The following is a 17,030-nucleotide window of genomic DNA, read 5'->3' as shown; positions in this document are numbered from 1 at the left end:
CAAGTAATCACTTCCACGTAGCGTGATATTTTAGTCTAATGGCATGAAAAGCATGAAGGTCTCACAGAGGAAACCCTGAACTCGGAAGAGGTCAGAAGCATCTCAGGAGAATGAGTGAGGCTGTCATCTGGACTGCAAAGATTTCTGAGTATAGTGTGGTTCAATCACAATTAGAGCTGAGCACTCTGCCCCTGGCTGGCCCATCTGCACAGCCAATGGCAGGCAATTATAGCACATTCCTTTCCTGATTCTGCATGTTGCCATCTCTTTCTTCTCATTTCCCGCAGTGAACAGCTCCAAATGGATTCCTCCACACCCTCCAGTTTAGATGCAGGTAGGGAGTGAAAGCAGGATGCCACGCTGTTGATTCCAGCAGAGCACTTTGTTCTATTTCAAAGACTAGACGTGCTAATTTCCATAGCTGTGCTGTGGCTCCAGACAAGGCTGTCTCTCTGAGTGCTCAGTGAGTGCCAGCTCTATCCCCAGGTGCTGGCTGATGTGCAGCTCACCCTCATCACCGGCTCCTGTCATTCACCCTGTTTAAGCAGGGGCACCCTGGGGTCTCCTGTTATCAGGGCAGTGAGAAGAGACCAGCTGGGAAGGCAAAGTATCCCTGCAGATCCATCAGCTGTATCCATTCCTGCCTAAGCAGAGCACAGACGTCTGCGAGGGTTTAAGATTCAGCTTCATCAGCTGTTTTCTGCTGCTGCACAGGAACATGGTTTGGAAGAACAAGCGCTCTGTGCTCTCAGCTTGGAAGGAGCCTGGCTTAATTTGAGGATTAGTCACTGGGAGGGAAAAGATGCTGAGCCAACCCAGGAGTCAGCTCCACACGGAGCTTCACAGCTGCAAGAGCCACTCCTGCTTATTCCACTTCAGCAGCAGAATTGGGAGATAAAGGCCCTTTTCTTTGCTGAACACTCAAAAGAGTCTTAAGAGCCATGATATCAGCAGGGAAAGAGAGTCTCGCAACACTGAGCCTTGTAGTTATAGTCTGCAGGCAGGAACAAGAGTGCTGGAGCTCTAGCAGCCTGATGCAGCTTCTATACACCTAAAGGCTCTGGAAGGGGAACCATAGGAGCAAATGGGCTTCTGCAGCACTCAGTGTGTTCTTTTTGGCAGGGACAGGTTCCCTTTAAAGCTGATCCTTGTAGGAGATGCAAGGACAAGGTTTAAGGCCCGGAGCAGCTTATGGCTGCCATCACACAGCGGTGACTTCATGCCTACCAGGTGGAGTGCAGCCCATCAGCCCAATGCCTTGCACCGAAGGGACGAGCACTTCGGTTTGGAGCTCTGTCTCCCACTACTGTGGGCAGCTCATCGCACGGCTGTGCTCAATGCTCCAGCTGCCATTGGGGCCGAGCTGTTACCGTGCATCCCCACGGGGCCGCGCGGGGCTCAGCGCTGCGATCCGCGGTTGCCACCTGGTGGCAGCGACAAAACAACCCAAAGCGGGTCCGTGTTCATAGACCCACCCGGCAGCCCTGACCGCTCCCGGAGGCGGCCATTAGCCGGGCAGGGCCGTTCATTATGGCTTACCCTAAAGGCAGCCGTCACAAGCACCGACCCCCATCACCGACCCCTATCGCCGCTCCCCGACACCCGCCGCACGTGGGAGCTGTAGCCCGCACCTCCCCTTCCCTCGGCCCCTCCTTCCGCCCCGCGCACAGCCCGCCGGGACATGCAGTCCGTAGGGGCGGCCCCATTGTATCTCTGGGCGGGGCTAGAACTACATCTCCCAGCAGGCATCGCGGCGCGGCCTCCCCTCCCGCTTCCTCCCGGCGGCGCGGCCGAGCTCGGTGTCCCGGGGCGGCTGTTGTCGGCATGGCGGCGCACGGCGCTGCGCGGGGGGAACCAGGGCCGTAGGTGGGGGCTGGGGGAAGGGGGGACAACAAGGGGCGGAGCGGGGATGGCGGGGCGAGACGGGACCGGGCAGAGCCGCCGTGTTGTCTCCCGCAGCTGAACGCCGAGGAGCGCGGCCCCACGGATCCAGCATGGCGCACCTGAGGGACTTCGGCAGCCAGGTAAGGGCCGCCCCGTGCACAGCTCCCATCTCCCCGCTGCACATCGATCCCCGCTTTGTTTGCTGCTGGCTGCTGCCCACGGCCTTCATATGGGGCCGCTCTGCTGCACGGCAAACCGCAATGGACACCGGGCTCTGTAGCCTCAGTGCTGCCGGTCGGTGTCACCGTCGTAAGGTCTCCTCCATCCCGTGTGATGCCGTGTGAGGCCTCAGGGGCTGTAGGTACATCCCGCTGTTGTGATGGCACGAGGTGATGTCATGACTCAGGGCTAAAAGCTGGAGCACAGAATGGTATCAGCTCGGATCGGCTTTCTTCTGGGCTTGGCTGTGGGTATGTGTGATGGTTGGCAGGTGTCAGTGCATTGTGCTGATCCCTAGGGAGAAATCTGGGTGCTTTTCTTTATATAGAGTCATAGAGGAGACACTTGATGGCCATCTGCTCTAACACCCTGCACCGAGCAGGGACACATACAGCTCCATCAGGTGCTCAGAGCCCCGTCCATCCTGACCTTGGGTGTTTGCAGACATGGGGCACCACCACCAATCTGGGCAACCTGTGCCAACGCTTCACCACCCCTACTGTAAAAAACTTCATTATCAATATCCAGCTTGAGTCTTTCCTCTTAGTTTGGGACCGCTTTCCCTCATCCTATCACAGCAGGCAGAGTCTGTGTCCTTCCTTCTTACAGCCCTGCTTCAGGTACTGAAAGGCCACTCTCAGGTCCCCCCAGAGCCATAGCATCACAGAATGGCCTGGGTTAAAAAGGACCATAATGATCATCCAGTTTCAACCTCCCTTCCACAGGCAGAGTCACCAACCACCAGACCAGGCTGACCAGAGTATTTTATGCTTCTAGGTGTACTTCAGTGGTTTGAGGTGATGCTTCCTCCAAACCTTTCCTGGTTTAAAATTGATTTGCAGTGCATCTTTGCTTTGCATGCTGCCTTTCACACACACCGTTTCCTCAAAGTACTGGTGGAATTGAATGCAAATTTAGTGCCTGAATGAGTCACGCTGCAGGGAGAGAAACGAAGGAATGAAGAAGGATACTGCCTGCTCAAGGCAGGGAGCTGAGCTCTGTTGGTGCAGTGTCTTGCTCTGAGTAGAGCTTTGTTTTTAGGCAGCATTCAATAATAGAAGCTATCAAAGTTCTGGTTATCTAATCTGTACATTAGGCAGATGTCAGGTGTTTTATCAGAGTTTGTCATACTGTGATAACTCCAGTGCTAAAATAGGAAAGCAGTATGTGTTATCTATCCCTTCCTTGAGTCTCTTCTGGAATCCTCGGTGGCACCTCATAATCTGTTTAATTGAGGCTTCTTGGAAGAGCAGCAGGAATTGGCCTGAAGTTCTGTGTAGCAATTAGATCGGTGCAATGGGAAAGGCATTACATCAAATGTGTGATGATGATGGAAGGGCTGGCACAACAGAGAGGTGCTACAAAGGAAAGAAAGAAGATTGCTCACCTGGATCAGAAGAGTCTCAGTTTGCAGAGGAAAGCTTCACCAAGGAGAGACCTCCAGAAAAAGATCCTTCCCCAGAGGCAGTCAGCCCTTAAATGGGGTCTAAGAGAGATGCAGCCAGGCTGTACCCCTTCTAGTCTCACTGCTGCATTGCCTTCACCTGTGCATCCAGGGCTGGCCAGGTCCTTTGCCCAGGTGCTCAATCAATGGTTCAGGCTGGGACTCGACAGTTTCCATACATTCTGTTAGCCAAGTTTTAAGCAGTGGTGAGGAGGTGCTGTAAAAATAAAGAGACATACGACTTGGATTGGAATGTAAGGGCCTTCACTTGTCTCTGGTTCCTTATCTATTGCCCATGTGCCGGATTACCTTAGGCAGATCCCTAAGCTGCTTTATCTCAGTGCCTCTGCCTAGGCCAGCTAGGTACTCTCTTCTCTTGGTTGACCTTTGCTGTGTACATACAGCACAGTGGGCCTTTGTTGGGTGCTCTACCCTCTCGATGATGTATTTGCACTGCAGTCTTTAAAGCTCTGAATCCAGCTGTGTTCCCAGTTCTGTTGTTCCTGTAGGCAGCCTTGTTCTTGTCATGGTCTGTCTCCTCTACCACCCTTGCCTGAGCTGCTTTGTTCCTCAGAAAGCATGATACAGCTACCTCAAAGTATAGACGCTTCTTCAGGAAGCTGCCTGTGATGACAGAGCCTGCAACACAAACTGCTGGCTGTCCCAAAAGCTGCCTGCAGCAGCCAGTGCTCTTCTGTTTGATGTCCCATTGGAGAGTTACATCCCCAATTCCTTGATGTGCTGCACAGGGCTGAGAAGGAAGCAGTAGCTCATACCTTGTCCTTTCTTTTCTCATAGAAAAATGATCCAGGTAGGAGGACAGGGGGGTTTCCTTGCAGGCTTGCTGCCCAGAGATGGTTCTTTTTCTCTCCTTAGTGGCTGTTGGGATGAGTGGTGTTTCTCCAGCACTGCAGGTGAGGCCTGGGCCACTTTGCTGCCCCATCCTGCTGAAGTGGCCAACAGGTGGGAACTGCATGTAGCCAGGCTGTTCATTCTGTACCACAGCTGTTGTTCTTGTGCTGGTTCCTGGCACTTCTCATGCTCAGATCTTCCTTCCCTTCACTCTCTCCAATCTGTGTTATGTATCTCCAGCTCATATCCTCACTGCCTATCCCCTCCAGTCTGTTCCCAGTGCATTTGTTCAAATACAGCCTGTTTGGGTGTTGCCATGGATGCAGAAGGATATTTGGTTATCTATCTGTATCTTGGACTGGATTGCACATGGAAATCCTGTTGAGTGAGCTGACTGTGAAGCTTACTCCCTACAGCAACATGCTGGGTGCAGAAGGCAGGCAACGTGTAATGACTGCTTGGTTAATCAGTAAGCAGCACCCAGGGATGCTGCTAAACCTGGTGTTAGATGCACAAACACCCTGCCTTGTGCTCAGATAAAATCTGCCCAGCTCAAGGTCCTCGCATGGGAGTGGTCCCTCTGGGTGACATGTGAGGTGAGACTGAGAAGTTCTGGGTGTGGAGAACTCCCTGTAACCACTGTTTGCTTCCTGTAGGTCAAGCTGTATTTTCCATATATATATATTTTTTTCTCTTTTGTTTAAACTAGACCTTATTTTTTAAGGTAGAAAAATGAATCACAAAGAGCCCTTTAATAGCATGAAGCAGAGCAGGCCCTCCTGGTGTGCAGCTGAACTGAATGAAAGAGCATCAGAGCATGATTCTTCCTCCTTCTCTTGTGCTTGTTGTTGTTGTTCCTCCCTCTGTTGCTCTGACCTTCTGAGAGATGCGAGGCTCCATCAGGGCTGGGTCTGCCTGAAATCCAGGCTACGGTAAAGGCAGCTGATGGCAATTGGTGTTTGCATTGCTGGAGTGTGTTGCCCTCCAAACAAGTAGGGAAGGTGAAAATCGGTTCAAATCAGTCAAATATTTGAATGTGAGAAGGGAAACATCTTTGTGAACTTCTGATTGCCTCTGACTTGTGCCCATTTTCTCATCCCAGCCTTCAGAGTCTGGTTGTGATACACCTCACCTTCCTTTCATTCAGGTATGGATGCATCCTTGCTCATGAAGCTCATTTGGCCCCAGTTTGGTGCCTGTAATTGAGCTGCATGCCACATCAGTCTGGTCCCAAAGGAGCTGCTGCCTTAGGAATGGATCCTGCTGACATTCTCCTTTCTGGCCTCTCTCTTGTTCCTCCCCAGCTGTGATCTGCAGGGGGCACAGACCCCATGTAAAAGTCTGCTTCAGCTCTTATCTTAGACATGTTCTGTGATACGTTTTTGAGCCCATGGAGACCATGGAGGGCCTGTGGGCTTCAGGTGAATTCAACAACACAGCAGATGTGTAGATAGAAGATGCAAGGCAAACAGTTCTGATATGCACGGTGCTCTGCAGGCTGCTGTGGGACTTGCTGACTTTTGCCTTATTTCCTTTCTCCTTTAGCACTCCAGGGTGGATCCTGAGGAACTGTTCACCAAGCTGGAGCGGATTGGCAAAGGATCATTCGGTGAAGTGTATAAAGGGATCGACAACCGCACCAAGGAGGTGGTTGCTATCAAGATTATTGATCTGGAGGAGGCTGAGGATGAAATCGAGGACATTCAGCAGGAGATTACGGTGCTCAGCCAGTGTGACAGTCCCTACATCACCCGGTATTATGGCTCCTACTTGAAGGTAGGACAAGGCCATGGTAATTCTCTTGCCAGCAGTTTGGGGACTGGGTTGGGCTTCTGCAGGACCCGCAGCTGGTGATGGCAAACAGCACTCAGGTCCCAGTCCACGGGCATCGAGTCAGTGTGGCAGCAGGAGCAGCAGTGGCTCTGCCCACTGTGTGTGTGTAGTTTTCATATGAGGCTGGTCTTCAAGACACTTGCATGTGGAAATGAGGTTCCTGGTGCGGCCCCAAGAGCAGGGTACTTGAGTGAAGAGCAAACTCCTCACTGAAAAGGCAGATCCCTCCTCTATCTGAGCATCCTCAAAAGGAAATTTGTGGAATGCTTTATGGAAATACCACAGTTCTAAGGTAGTAGCACTGAGGGCTTTATGTTTGTAGAAGGATCCAAGCTATCTCTGAAAAGAATAGGAGCCTGTCTTGATCTTGTGATTGTGATATTTCCACCGGAGCACTGGATGCTTCCAGTGGATGGCTTGAAACCTTCAAGCCTGTTTCATTTCCACTGCAAGCTAGCAGGCAGGTGTGGGGCAGCACTTACACATATCAAGGTCTGGAGCTTTCTTACCACACTCCCTACCTTATAAGGGAACAGGAGCAGGGAAGGAAGTACTGAAGGGTTGAAGAAATAATGAAAAGAACAGGGTCTGAGTCTTTGAAGGAGTGGTGCAGCAACGAGGTGATGTTGTTCCCCCTGAAAACAGGTTCAGGAACCCCCAGTAGAAGTTCCTAATGGTGATGGCAGCTGCTGGAGGCATGTTTAACACTGGCTGTATGGCACAGCAGTCCTTGAGCTCTTTGGATCCCGATTATTCCTTGCATATTTTTCACAGTCGATAATGCATTTTCTCAGCATTCTGCCAAAACCACCATGAAAGCTGTAGTTTTGTGGACCAGCTGTTTATCTCCTCAGTCTGGAAATATCTTCTCTAGGGAGAAAGTAAGTGCCTTGCTGACCATACCCTTCAAACTGGAATCCTGTTAGTGTGATCAAAGGCTGCAAAGCTCCCCTGTCATTGGCAAAATGTGCTAGATCTGTTGGAGTGATGCTGAATGGCTCCAGCCTGACAATATGCTTATCTCCCTGCAGTCTGGTGCCTGTAGTGTTACTAAGCTTGCTTAAGCAGAACTGAAGACAAAGAAATGCTGGGGGCAGGAGCAGGTCCTCTTTTGCCTCTTGAGAGCCACGGCAGGCAACATTCCTTGTGTTGTGTACAGGGGCTGTTTACCTCAAGTGTTCTGCTTGTCTGCCTGGTCTTAATGCTGTCTTTGCTCTTGGACTGTGCTGTTACTTGCAGGGCACCAAGCTGTGGATAATCATGGAGTACCTGGGAGGAGGTTCAGCCTTGGATTTGGTAAGTGTGTGGTAAGCTCTGGGCCCTGACATATCTTGGCTGAAGTTTTGATTTGTGAAATGCCCATAAGGCAGATGCTGGCTTGATGTGTGACGTCTTTTTGACAGCCCTGTGCCTGAAGGGTAGGCAGTGCAGGGCGGATGTGCTGGTTATGCATATCCCAGGACAGAGGAAATGTTTGCATGGAGCTCAGCTGTTGAAACAGAATTCTCCAGGGTGTTCTGCTGCTTTACAGTGGAAAAAAACAGTGAAATGAAATTTGACAGCAGTAAGTTGTTCTTGAGCAACATAAATCCACAGCTCACCTAACTGAAGTCTTGTGCCTGCCAGGAGTTTGTGGTTCAGTGCTTGCATGACATCAGGCTTGGCAGGGACCTGGCCTGGCCTACAGTTGGGATTTACAGGTGTGTTAATAATACTGATCGTGTCTAACAAGCTGCCTCAGACTTCAGGGGAACACTAATGATAGTAAACACACAAAAAAAGTTCTGCTGTGCTGTGTTCTTTCACAGGATTCTGTTTTTCTCTTTGGGACTATTAAGCCTGTTCTTCCAGAAGGAACGAAGGTCATATAGTGAAAACTGCTGAGCCTGCACTGAGTTGGAGGAAGGGTGCAGCAGGGGGACCTGTAATCAACAGCAGAAGGCAGGGCTTGTTTAGAGGAGAACTGATTAGAGGGAGCAAAGTTGTGATACAGTACCCTGGCACTCCACAGCCAGAAGGCAGAAGTTCTCACTGATGTTATGATGGCTGAAATTCAGCTCCTGCCTGCTGGCAAAGAGGCTTAATCCACAGAAGCAGATAAGGTGTTCTGTTCACCAGTGTATTTCCAAGTGAGAGCAAGAGATGAGTATCCTGCTGTTTGTCTGGGAAGCCTTTACTAGACTAACAGAAAAGCCTCCAAAGATTTTCCATGTCATGTAGCCAGGTGCAAAGTCTGGCATTCTGCTTATAGAATAAGATGTGCACCGGGCTGTGTGCAGGCAGTGCTTCCTGCTGAGTATGGTCTGCTTGACAAAGGTTTCCAAGTAACAGATGGAGAGGCTTGAAAATGCAAGCATCACTCACTCTTTAAGTTGTCTTCCTGCCCTTTTTCAGCTAAAGCCAGGGCCCTTGGAAGAGACGTACATAGCTACTATCCTGAGGGAAATCCTAAAGGGCTTGGATTACCTGCACTCTGAGAGGAAGATCCACAGGGACATCAAAGGTAGGAGCAATACTTCAAACGTAAATTCAGGAGGATGATGCAGAACAAATCTGAGAGGTTTCCAAGACTATTTCTTAGTGTTACATTTCTTGTTAGGTTGCTTGTTTCTGAATCTGGTACTTCTCATTTTATTGCAGCTGATGTTTTTGTTGTCTTCAGGGTGTAGTGCAACAGTAAGGATCTGTAGCTCTTGTCTGACACTTGTAGTTTGGATGGACACAGGGTATTAAAGTGAAGGAGTCAATGAATGGCGTGCTCAAATATCAGCTGGCTGATATTAGGTCTGGCTATTTGCTTTTCTGATGATGCCAAGGCATGTGCATGCTGGTTATCGTGATGAAGACTTACTGTGGTGGTGTCCTCAGGCAGGGTTCATAGCCTGGGAAAGTCAGGGCTGCATGTGTCCTATTGTCCTGATTGTTGTGGCTGCTGGCCCTGTGCAGTGCAGAGAGATCTGGCACCTGCCTCTCAAAGGAGAGTAACATCAGGAGCAGAGCATCAAAGGACAGAGAGAGGGCAATGCTGGATGCTCACTGCCTGACCCTCAGCGGGAGGGCATGTGAATGAGTGGAATGAGGAAACCTCATGCAGGGAGACACAGAAAGGATTTTGTTGTGTACGTGACACTGCAAGTTTCTCTAGCTGCTGGCTCTGCAGTCCTACAGCACACCTCCCTCTCCAGAGCCTGAGCAGTGCTGCTTTCTTAAAGCTGAGTGAGTGGGAAGTGGTACAAGGCCAGGATGAGTGAGCTGCTTTCAGGTATCTGCTGTTTAACTTGGACTGAATGCTGCTGAAGGGTGAGGGAAAAAAAGTAAAGTTCATTTGAGGTACCTTGGGCCAAGTGCCTCTCATTTGTGTGTCCAGGAATCACATGTAGTAATTGTGTGGCCCTTCACATCTACTCCTTGTTAATACCACAGAAGTATTCTGTGTTACCCAGCAGAGGTCTGAGCATGGGGATGAGGCTGATACCAGGAATCCAAACTGAGGTTTACATGGAGGCAAAGGATGGGGGAAGGGGGGGGGGGGAATGTTGTGGGACATCCCAGTGTTCAGTCCTGTGTGGGTTGCAGATGACTCAGGAAGTAGTGGACTTAATGCTTATTTGTGTCAACAGCTGCCAATGTGCTGCTTTCGGAACAAGGAGATGTGAAACTGGCTGACTTTGGAGTGGCTGGGCAACTGACAGATACACAAATCAAGAGGAACACCTTTGTAGGGACTCCGTTCTGGATGGCACCAGAGGTCATCAAACAGTCTGCTTATGACTTCAAGGTGAGCTACAGCAGGAGGATTACTTGATGCTGCTGCAGGTAGCGGTAGGGTTAATACAGGGACTGGAAACGCTGCTTGTAGTGTACTTTCCTGTCGTTCAGGGTCTGTAGAAGTTTGTCTGTTAGTTGTGAAGCACTCTGTGATCATACATGATGAGCCCTTCAGCTGCTCATCAGCCCTGCATGCTTCCGTGTTGCAGAATTGCTCCTTGCTGCTTTTTAGCCACTGATCTTTGCTCCTCTCTTAGGCAGACATATGGTCCCTTGGAATTACAGCCATTGAATTAGCAAAGGGAGAGCCTCCAAATTCTGACCTCCATCCTATGAGGGTTCTCTTCCTGATCCCCAAAAATAATCCTCCAACACTTGAAGGTCACCACAGCAAACCCTTCAAGGAGTTTGTGGAAGCCTGCCTCAATAAGGATCCTAGATTTGTGAGTATTGCTGTCCACCTCTGCCTTTGGGTAGAGTATCTGTAATGCCCTTGTAGGGCAATACTTGCTCTCTGCTGAAGAAAAAGCAGTACTGAGCTTGCAGACTGGCAAGCATTGAAGGTGGTAGGTACACTTGCATTTTTATTGTACAGACATGGTCAGATGCAGCTTGCCTTATTTATTCCAGAGGCCAACAGCTAAAGAGTTGCTAAAGCACAAATTCATCACACGCTACACCAAGAAAACCTCATTCCTAATGGAGTTGATTGACAGATTCAAGCGCTGGAAGTCAGAGGGCCATGGAGAAGATTCAAGTTCCGGTGATTCTGACATGTATGTACACATTGCACATGGAGGATGCCCCTCCTATGCCACACGTACCCCAGGTGCAGGCAACTGAGGTCCTTTTCCCCACCTGGGTTGGAGATCATATCATAGCCAGGCAAACATGTGAGCATCTGCTTTTGTGGGAGTGACTGCTGCCTGAACAAACAGGCTTGTACCTCCTCCTGCTTCAGTGGAGCCTGGTAGTCTAGTCTTATCCGTGGAACCTCTACACCTCCTGAGTGTAAGGAACCAAAAGTAGTAAGGAGAAACATCTGATGTAGTGAAACAAGGCTCTCGCCTTTATTTTATGTGCATTCAACTATATATCTACTTTCAAAGAGCTTCAGGCTTTATAACTGTGGCAATACTTGTATATTTGTGTTTGTGTGGGGGAGAGCTTGTGACTACAACAGTGCATAGATAAAACTGGAGCTGAAGCTTTGTGCTGACCTCCTCCCCCTTTTCGTTGGCAGTGATGGAGACACAGAGGATGGAGACCAGGGCCCAATCTGGACATTCCCACCAACTATTCGTCCCAACTCCTTGGGCAAGCTGCACAAAGGAATGGCACTTCACGGTTCCCAGAAGGTCTGGTTGCCATCTGTTCCTTTAGAAGCGAGCTAAGCTAACACCATCTCATGGGGCTTGGTGAAGCTGCCAATCATGCCAGTTCTGTCTATAGTTTGCTTTAGTCCAGTATCGAGGCTGGTGCCCCAGAGCTTTTCTCCATGGCCTTATGGTAACATAAGCTGTAGTTTTCCTGAGACCTGGTGAGGGGACTGCCATTGAGGTGCAGTGAAATTAACAAAAGCTTTGCAGCATGTGTATCTGGGGAGCCTCTGCCTGTGCTCGAATCTTTTTTCCTTGTTTTCTAGCCTTCTGAGCCCATCAAGAGACAGCCACGGTCACAGTGTCTCTCCACACTTGTCCACCCAGTCTTTGGGGAGGTGAGTAGGACCTTGGCTCTGCCAACTACTGGGCCATCTTCTGTTGCTAAGGTACCAAAGCTAAGGGGTGACCTACTGCATCGCCTGTCATAGACGGACAAGGAAAATGAGTTGGAAAGTTCACTATTTTGTTACCTTGTGTTCTGGGTGAGGATGTGGAGGTGCAGTAAAAGCTACAGTTATTGACGGGATAATGTCCGTAATTGGCTTTCTGAGTGGGTGATGTTTTAAGGGAAGGAAAGAGGAAGATGATCATAATGGAGCCCTCTGGCAGTGACCTTTAGCTGCTGTTCCCAGCAGGAGAGCAGAAATGGGGGGTTCTTAGTAAGAAATACCTTATATAGATGCTGTGTGCCGGGATCCAGGATGCCTTCTGTTGGGGAGCCAGTCACAGAGACCTTTTGCTGCTCCTGAGGACTTGCTCTTTTCTATATCCTGATGCTGTTCCAGGGCTCTGCTTTCTCAAAGATGGTCTCTGGACTTTGCACTAGACTTGGGAAAAGAGTTTTATGTGGAAAGAGGACTTACTGCTTTAGGACAAAAAGCAGAGGCTGTTCAGGAAAGCAGGCATTCCATCCTCGGGACAGCACTGCTTGGGAAACGGGGAGCTGACAGACTAGATCTCAGATGTCTGTTCCAATCCTAATGACTCTATGGATTGTGCTGACTGGCCTTTTCCATAGTCCACTGTGCCTGACTGCAGAAATCAGCACGTGAAGCAGAAGGTACTGCTTGTTGTGCAGCATATTGCTAACCATTTCTCAGTCCTGTCTGTTTAGCAGCCTTCTGGGAAGAGCTGTGAGCTCTTCAAACCACTGAGTGCACCTGTGGGCTTCTCTTTAGCAGCACCACTGTGCTGATATCAGATAGGAGGTGACGTCTTGGCCTTCCATTTCTGCTTTGGCTCCTTTGCCCCAGACTTGCTGCTCAGTATTCAGGCCTGGAGGGCCAAGCCAGAATAAGAGCCAGGCTGGATGGTGTAGTGCAGCACAGCTCTCTGCCACCTGCTAACCTTCAGAAAGCTGCTCTGCAGCACAGGGCGCTGATGTAACACAGCCCACACACACCAGCTGAAGGGCTGCAGCCGTGCGTCAGAGCGTGGCACTGGGTGGGCAGCTTCCCTGTGGGACAGCTTGTGTCTCCTCTTGCCTCCAAAGCAGGCAGTCTTTGATCAGGTAACGTCAAACCGTTTGTGCTGTCCTGCTTTCTGGGCCGGGGAGGAAAGGTGACCTCCAGCAGTCAGGAGGGCTGATAGTGCAACTGCAGGCAAAGAGCAATGGGGTTTATGTAAAGCTCCTTAATTGGCATAGCCTAATTGAGCCAGACAGGGGTTAGCTGGCAGGTACTTCTTGTTCTACAAACGGGGTTGATTTTTGCCTAGCACGCTGCATCCTGGTGTGTGCCACGGAAGGAGCTGCAGCGTGAGCTGCTTACATGGGTATGGTGGGAAACTTACAGAGAATGTGACCTTGCATTTCCAGTGGCAGACTGCTTCAGGCTCAGCATCAGCAGCGTGTCGAGGTTTCTGTGATGTAACTGAATGATGAAGGCGTAGCCATTTCAGATTAACAACTGGGATCTTCATCACTGCCTGTTCAGAAGCCTTTGGTGTTTGACTGGCTGCCAGGCTGTCCCCAGCAGCAAAGTGACTGTACCAGTTCAGATACACCAGTGTTTTTTCAGGGCTATCGATCCAGCACTAGTATCATTTAGGACATTTAGCTGCACATAAGAGCCTGTTCTGTAAGGAATTCAATTGCTGTTATTACCTGGAGAAAAGCCTGAAATCCAGACCTTGCATTCCCATCTTCCTGACCTACAAAAAAGGCTGTTTTGAAGGATGTGGGTGCCCTCCTGGAGTCTTCCTGCAAGGGACAGGGACTTGATGTCTGCACTGCTTGACAGGCGCTCCCTGCAGTGAGCTAAGGAGCTAACATGCTATTCCTGGGTTGCAGCTTAAAGATAAGCACAAGCAAACCGGAGGCAACGTGGGAGCTATGGAGGAGCTGGAGAACGCCTTCAGCCTGGCGGAGGAGTCATGCCCTGGCATCTCTGACAAACTGATAGCACACATGGTGGAGCGGGTACAGAGGTGAGTGAGGGTCCTCGGGGCAAAGGTGGGTGCCAGCAGGGCAGAGCTGGCAGCAAATTGCACTGCTGTTATGCTCTATAGCTACGGTCAGGTGTGGTGCTGAGCAGTCCAGACAGCAGAGGCAACAGGATGCTGTTAAGTAGGCAAAAATATGTAGCCTTGGATATGATGGACTGAGAACACTGGCTCTCCTTAAGGCCTTGTTGCCAAGTCATCACAGCTTTCAAGCAAGCATGCTGTGGGTCTGTTCATACAGACATCATCTAAAATCATGGCAGAAGAGCACTCTGGCTGCTGCACAGAGGTTACCAGATATGTCCTGGTGATGCTCTCAAAGGTTTTATCCCCCAGCTGAGTAGGGGGATGCTCACAAACATACCTTGGATGACAGGGTCAGCAAACAGAGGCAGCCTCACCACTGCCCACATGGTGCTGGTTGGGCTGTGCATGCCTCCTGCAGGTGAGGTTGTTATGTGGCAGCAGTGACCTGTTTCTCCACGTTCTTTCTTGAAGGTTTTCACACAGTCGGAACCACCTGACCTCTGCCCGCTGATGAATACATTCCCTGCTGCTGTTCTGAGAGGGGGAAGGATTTTTTCCAGCTTCATAAGAACTACATCTCTAATCCAGACCACTGTCTGCTGTTGGATATAACATTGTGTTACGGACTCCAGGACATTTCAGAGCCTCCACATTACACGTGTTTCCATGATGACCCAGGGTGAGGTTTGCAATGCAAGTACAATTTAGACCTTTTACAGAACCCTGGATGGGTGGTCTAATTGTTTTTACAATGTAATCAATGCGGTTTTTAATTGTTTCCCTATGGATGTATCCATTTTGGCTTGGTTTGATTCCCACTGGTAAATGGCTGCCTGCTGGAGAAGGGGGGGGACTCTCCTCTAATGGGCTGTGTGTGTTTCAAAGGTGAGCCTGATGGGTTCAGCCTCCCACCCTTCCTACAGAAGTGTTTGTGAGCTGTAATGTGTGAGTGCAGGTATGTTTGCAAGCTCTCTACGTGCACTACAGCCTCTGGGAAAGTTAGAACAGCTCCTTGGATGTTCCGGAGGATTTTTTCAACTCCTTCACACACTCGTAAAGAAAAGCTTTAGACTCCAGCAGCAGGCAAAGTAAAACAAGTAGGCTGCTGCTGCTCTTCCCTAGCTTGTTCCATGGGAGGATGGGTTTGCTGACTGCTGCTTTTTTGGCTCTGGGACATCGTTTTGCATTAGGCGTTGGTTCATGTGATGCAGGCAACAGCAGAACTTGCCTTGGGTCTCCAGGGGCTGGGAGGGGCCGGTGGTTATGTTTGGCATGCTGGGGTTTGGAGCAGCTGGGGTTTCTTTCCCTGGTGCTTTCCGCAGCTGAAGGTTTGGTGCTCAGCTTTGGGCAGGCCTCACCTCTGAGCTCAGTGGATGGCTGCACATGCCAAACCTCACAGAAGGATTAAAAAGAAGGGAGAGAGGAGAGGGAGCACAGCAGCCCATGGCCAATACTGAGGGCTTCAGTTCTTCCAAGGGCAGGTCAGCACTGAGCAGCAGATCCTGGGGCAAAATGCCTCTCCTCTGCAGAAAGGTGAAGGTGGGATGGCTGGCAGCTGTGGCATCCGTGTGCTGTGGGTGGGAGTTTCCAAAACCACTCTATGCCTCTTTCTCCATCTTCTTAATTGAACCTTCTGGCTCTTCTTTCTGCCTGAGCTGGGAATTGGCTGGAGCCAGGGCTCTGCTCTACCTGTCAGGCTGGGGTGGTGGTTGCTGGCAGAGACTGAAACATCCACGACTTCAGTGCCTGCTTAAAGGTGCTCTGGCAGGGCCATCCCAACGAGCTTTGCTTCCTGTATAGTACTAGTTTATAAAGCTACTTTTTAATTGAGGTTGATATAATCAATACTGTCGAGGTCTAGAAGAATAGACTTAGGATAATAACTTCTGATAGCCGGTTGCTTAGCAATCTGCTCACTAATTGTAAAGATATTCCCATTAAGTCAGCAAGACCTTAGATATCCAGATCTTTCTGTCTGAATGTTTGTGTGAATGATGTGGCTCACCCCAAAGCCACTGAGAACAAAAGCTGCGGCTGTTCAGCGTTTTTTAAAGGAGAGATAGATAGGCAGTGTTAGTGGTAAAGGTTGGGTTTTGGTACTTTGATTCAGAGCTGCAGGTTGTAAGTGCTGGGTTTAAAGGAGCTCAAAAGGAGCATTTGTTCCCCCATCCCCATGTGTGGTGTTCACTTTAGCTTATGTGGCTCCTTTCCTGTTCCTCTCTGATGGATAAATACGGGCTCAGCACACACTGATCTCATCTGGTAGAGAAAAGGTGCTGCTGCTTCATCGCGTTGGAGCTGCTGCAGGGCGGTGTTTCTCTGGGTGAGCAGCCTCGGAGCCCGTCCTTAAGAGGAACACAACAAACCCATTTTTCCCCATCAGGAGGAGGAGCTGTTAATGTACAGACACAAAAGTTACTGAGTTGAAGGCAGAGGCTGCAGTCCAGCAGAAAGGGCTCCTGCTGCTTTAAAATCGCTGTTCATGACAGTAGCGAGTTGTGTCAGTGAGGTACCTTGTGTTATTACTCAAATGCACTGCAGTGTAATGAGTAAAATTTTTAAAGGAAACAATCCCTACAGACTTTGTCCAGTATTCGAAGCAACAACTGTTTTAGTTTTTAAGAGCATTGAAAGGGATCTGCCACTTTCAATAAAGGAACAAAAGGAATGAGGTGGGGTGTCACTTCTTATTACCAGGTCAAAAGCATTTGTTCAAGCTGTGGTTTCTTTGCCTGGTGCTTGGTCCTTCCCTGCATCCTCCTGCCCTGTGCTGCTCCTAGCAGTGCCCAGCGAGCCAGGCTCCCCATTAAACCCTTCACAGCACACGTGCAGTGCTCCACTGCACCTGGCAGGAAGAAGAGGCTGAAATCATTTTACACCAAGATGCTGTTTACTTCCACGACATAACTCAACTGGTTATAACATACTCAGTCAATCCACACGTGTTCACCTACAACAGTTAATTGTTAAAAATGAAGACACTAATAAATTAAGTACATTTAAATTACACGGGACGAAGGTCATCGCAATGGTGACAGTGAAGAGGTGGATCTGCAGTCACCTGTCCTCTGCATAATGCAAATGCCACGTGAGCAGTCTGGGAAACCTCACTCAAAGCCCCCACCTGCCCCCAGCCCCCAAAGCACTGTAGCACATAACCTAAAGTCCTGGAGCACACA

General features: G+C 49.8%; 1 protein-coding gene across 1 annotated transcript; it reads left to right on the top strand.

The window, feature by feature from the left end:
* The first annotated feature begins 1,736 nt into the window (after nucleotides 1–1,736).
* Nucleotides 1,737–16,522, top strand: STK25 (serine/threonine kinase 25). Its single transcript, XM_015871078.2, has 12 exons — nucleotides 1,737–1,866; nucleotides 1,960–2,024; nucleotides 5,945–6,175; nucleotides 7,472–7,528; nucleotides 8,627–8,735; nucleotides 9,853–10,010; nucleotides 10,258–10,443; nucleotides 10,631–10,776; nucleotides 11,244–11,358; nucleotides 11,646–11,717; nucleotides 13,673–13,809; nucleotides 14,323–16,522. The coding sequence occupies exons 2-12, from the start codon at nucleotides 1,995–1,997 to the stop codon at nucleotides 14,360–14,362; spliced, it is 1,281 nt and encodes a 426-aa protein (XP_015726564.1). The 5' UTR covers nucleotides 1,737–1,866; nucleotides 1,960–1,994; the 3' UTR covers nucleotides 14,363–16,522.
* The last annotated feature ends 508 nt before the right edge of the window (nucleotides 16,523–17,030 follow it).

Source organism: Coturnix japonica, chromosome 9 (genome assembly GCF_001577835.2).
Source record: "Coturnix japonica isolate 7356 chromosome 9, Coturnix japonica 2.1, whole genome shotgun sequence".
Taxonomy (NCBI): Eukaryota; Metazoa; Chordata; class Aves; order Galliformes; family Phasianidae; genus Coturnix; species Coturnix japonica.
This window is presented reverse-complemented; position numbering and strand designations above follow the sequence as displayed.